The sequence below is a fragment of the Amphimedon queenslandica genome, unplaced genomic scaffold, assembly GCF_000090795.2.
Source record: "Amphimedon queenslandica unplaced genomic scaffold, v1.1 AMPQUscaffold_13143, whole genome shotgun sequence".
NCBI classification, from domain to species: domain Eukaryota; kingdom Metazoa; phylum Porifera; class Demospongiae; order Haplosclerida; family Niphatidae; genus Amphimedon; species Amphimedon queenslandica.
In genome coordinates, this window is record NW_003546621.1 from 1 (window position 1) to 3,765 (window position 3,765).

At 32.5% G+C, this 3,765-nt stretch overlaps 1 protein-coding gene across 1 annotated transcript in view; it reads right to left on the minus strand.

Moving 5' to 3' along the window:
- Positions 1-15: 15 nt before the first annotated feature.
- LOC109584953 (E3 ubiquitin-protein ligase RNF213-like) overlaps positions 16-3,765 on the minus strand; it is a 7,836-nt gene continuing 4,086 nt past the window's right edge. The window contains exons 15-32 of the mRNA XM_020000861.1: positions 3,561-3,758; positions 3,446-3,512; positions 3,360-3,394; positions 3,244-3,311; positions 3,049-3,199; positions 2,809-3,001; positions 2,665-2,756; positions 2,566-2,614; positions 2,361-2,524; positions 2,169-2,316; positions 2,033-2,116; positions 1,798-1,984; positions 1,453-1,747; positions 1,210-1,404; positions 1,070-1,159; positions 984-1,025; positions 802-932; positions 16-749 (exon numbers count right to left, since the gene is read on the minus strand). Of these exons, the coding sequence (XP_019856420.1) occupies positions 590-749; positions 802-932; positions 984-1,025; positions 1,070-1,159; positions 1,210-1,404; positions 1,453-1,747; positions 1,798-1,984; positions 2,033-2,116; positions 2,169-2,316; positions 2,361-2,524; positions 2,566-2,614; positions 2,665-2,756; positions 2,809-3,001; positions 3,049-3,199; positions 3,244-3,311; positions 3,360-3,394; positions 3,446-3,512; positions 3,561-3,758 (2,349 nt within the window). The 3' untranslated portion in view covers positions 16-589. The remainder of the gene's footprint in view (positions 750-801; positions 933-983; positions 1,026-1,069; positions 1,160-1,209; positions 1,405-1,452; positions 1,748-1,797; positions 1,985-2,032; positions 2,117-2,168; positions 2,317-2,360; positions 2,525-2,565; positions 2,615-2,664; positions 2,757-2,808; positions 3,002-3,048; positions 3,200-3,243; positions 3,312-3,359; positions 3,395-3,445; positions 3,513-3,560; positions 3,759-3,765) is intronic.

Consider the following 3,765-nt stretch of genomic DNA (forward strand, 5'->3'; position numbering starts at 1 on the left):
TGTAACGAGTGATCAAGAAGCTGTTGATAAAGTACTTGAATGTGTTCCGAAAAACACTTTCATATTCACACAATTGCACTCAATGGAAGTATTGAAGAAAAGGACTACTGGTTTTACTGAGGAAGAGTTTAAATCTACTCTCTCTGAACTGGATAAGCTATGCTGTGACATAGTGTCTTCATCCCCTCCTGATAGTATCATTATGATTGTCTGTGGTAGTGGGCATATAGGGGAAGTGAGGGAACTCCAGAAGGATTCCAGTACTAGTCTTGAGGTCCTGAAAAGTGCTGTGATGAAGGCCAGGGAGGGCAGAGTTTTTGCATTGTTAAAATAGTTTAATATTATTTTTATTGAGAACTGTTTTTGAGATTTCAAGAAATTTTGGCTGTCATGGGTGGTGCAGGGACATGATGCAACCAATGCTTAGTGTTAACAAAGCAACTAATAAAATTGTTAATAATAATTAGAGAGCCGCAAAAACTTAATTAATCAGCAAATAAAACTATATACTAGCTAGTTTAGTTAAGTCTAAAAATGTCCTAAGTCAGCTACTAATAACACTAAGGCCTATAATTAATTACATGTAAAGTTAGCGAATCTTTTTCTTTGTTGCATCTTGAAGACGGACTATTTCCTTCCATGCACAGACGACTTGACTTAGTTCAATATCAGGAGGAAAGAACTCCATAAGATGAGAAATAGGCTCAGATTTGGTCTGATGCACATAGTCAAACAAGACTTCTCTCAATCTATTTAGAATAATTAAGTAATAGTCAAAATTAATCTTAGAGTAGCCTTTACTGTTTATGCTTGTCTTCCAGATTACATGTTTGTACATAGGTCTGTATCATCTCATACATCACTTCTAACATGTTGTCTATGTTAGTCATTTTACTGATTGCTGCTTCAAGAGACACTTTTTGTTGTTCATCCTAAATATTTATTGTAAACTTAAGCATCTAAACAAAATAAAAAAAACTGACATCTATTTTTTCCATAAAATCCATTTTAACACTGAATGAATCCTACAGGAAAATATCATCATACTAATTTTAATTAATGACCTTACCTCTTCATTTCGAACTCTGTATTTAGCACGTTCAACATTCAAGAATCTCCATAATGGTACAACATGCTCCAAGCAGCAGAAATCAGTGATCTAAAATAATAAGTCATAAATTCCAATTTAATCTATACATACAGTAGTACCTTTTCACTTCTTAGTTTACCAATAATGATCAAATCATTCTCTACATATTCCTTTAATTTCTTTTTTGCTGGTTCTTTTTTGATTTGAAGGAACCTCATTACTGTCTCGATTGTTTCACATAAAACTGTCATCTCAGCTAAGTCATCTTTAAGATCCATTAAAATCCCTGACCGGACTTGAGGAGGCAGTGCTTGCTAAAAATTAAGTTAAGGACAATACCAATTATACTGTATCGTATATACTTGAGGAATATTCTTCTTAACAGCTGCAATAATTTGTGTGTTGTGAACAGGACGTTTCCAAATCACCTGGGGAATATCTAATACTTGGGTTATAATTGGTTTTCCTAATACAAATTCCTGAACAAAATCTCTTTCAATGATTCCAAGATCATTTATTTGAATAGTAACATTTCCATTAGAGATTGTGTATACACTATGAGATTGGACTAGCCTGACAAATTCATCAGAACACTTCACAAAGTGCTTAGAACTTAACTCTTGCAATGGCACCTTTGGGCTTTGCCACAGCCAATTTCTATGAAATTTTATACAAGAATATTGCTTTTATGCATGTATTCATCATACTTTTTAAGGGAATCTTCCACAAATTTGCGGCAAAGTCTAATGAACTTGTTATGACTAATGATGAGATGATCAATCAATCCAGTGGTGATAACTCCAGGTCCATAGGTAGTTGGTATTAGGTACTTCATTTTCATTTCTTTAGAAATTTCTACTTGAATGCTGTTGTTCTTTAACTCAAACAAGCGTCCTGCAATACAAAAATAATATTAAATAATATTTCTCATACAATACATACCATTATTAAGCTCATGATGACATAATTCCCAAGCACGCTGAAAAGAAACAAAATAACTTTCGTAATCATCTTTTTGTTGATCATCTACATGTACATATTGAAAATAATTATGTCCCTTTCTTGTATTTATGGTTACCAATTTGATTAACAAATTCCCTGAATGGCATGTTCTCAATAGTTCCTTGTGTCTTTTCATCAAAATCAAACTGTGATATTGCTTTTTGAGTTATTTTAAGCATTTTAAAGATATCTGGCAAAAATGTCATTGCTTCAAACCTATGAACCTAAAGTACATGTTAATATATAGCCTTATATTTTGCTAGCCAACTTCAGAAAGATATGTGAAAATCACAGGATGCTCCTCAGATACTTTTATTGTCAGTAACTGCCCACAAATTTGTTGTGAAGTTAATGTAGGACAAACATTCCATAAAAATGGCTCTGATGATGTCATGGGAGTCATGTACACTGCTTTAAATAATTTGCTGTAATCTACAAAGACAATGAATTTCATTAGAAAAATGAAAAATTACCTCTAGCAGTTAGTTCTTTCAGCATTTTTTTAATGCTAGATCCTGTATCCTAATATAATAGTGTCGCATAATCTAATGGACTACTATCATTAGCATTACCTTGACAACAGATTCAATGTAACAATCATAAAACTGTTCCTCCCACTTTCTTCTATCATTTAGTTTTACTAAATTACCAACAACATTTTGTCCTATTGTGTTATCCCAAGTAGAATAATCAATGTAATTAACAGATTAACCAACCTGTTAGTTGCACACGATGTCCTTTCTCATTGATTTGCTTTAACACTAAATGAACTAACAATGCAGCTTCATCAATAGAATGACCAGTAATGCTTGATAACTGTTGTATATCTTTCTTTATTTGACCCCAAAAAAATGAATTGTACTCTGGTAAAGGTAGATCAAGTTTTCCGTTCATTAGTGGTGAAATATTCTGTTTACAATGAAAATAAATAAACACCTTTGGTTTTTAATACATACTTTTCCATTGCAGGATGACCATAGTAAGCATGAGTGCATTATGCACCTAATGATTGCATATGAAGCATTAGAAAGAAAACCAGTTGGGGGGTTTCTTTCCATGTCATTTAAAGGTATATACCCAAATGAAGCTTCATTTTCAGTGAATTTACTTTTAAGAGCAATAAAAACATATTCCAGAAGTTTAATACTTACTCTACTGGAGCCAATGATTTACTTGAATATTGTATAATTCTACCACAGTGGATACAAAATGACTCCAACTAAATATACCTTAAAATATAAATCAATACATATATCTATTATAATACCATTATGTCTGTGTATTGATGGCCATTGTTGCACTCTGAATAATAATCATATTGGTAGTAAAATAATAAATGCTAATTGCACTTACGAAGAAAACCTTCTTCCTCTTCTTTAATGCTTGACAACTTTATAGGCATAGCAGGCAACATTAAGTCCTTTCATACCCATTCAACTAAATATTTATCAATAATTATTGTGCATACCTTAAGTGCCTCTGGTGATGAAAGAAAGTTTGATAACATTCTCATATGTCCAGTTTTTTTGTTAGCAAGTATGGTAAGAACTGAATGGACCACTATCATTTGATATATTGAATCTTCATGCTCATCTTTTCTAGCCTGCATTGAAGGGAAAACGCTGCACTGCTGATTTTGAAGGAGTTCATCAACAATATGTAGCACCTGTGTA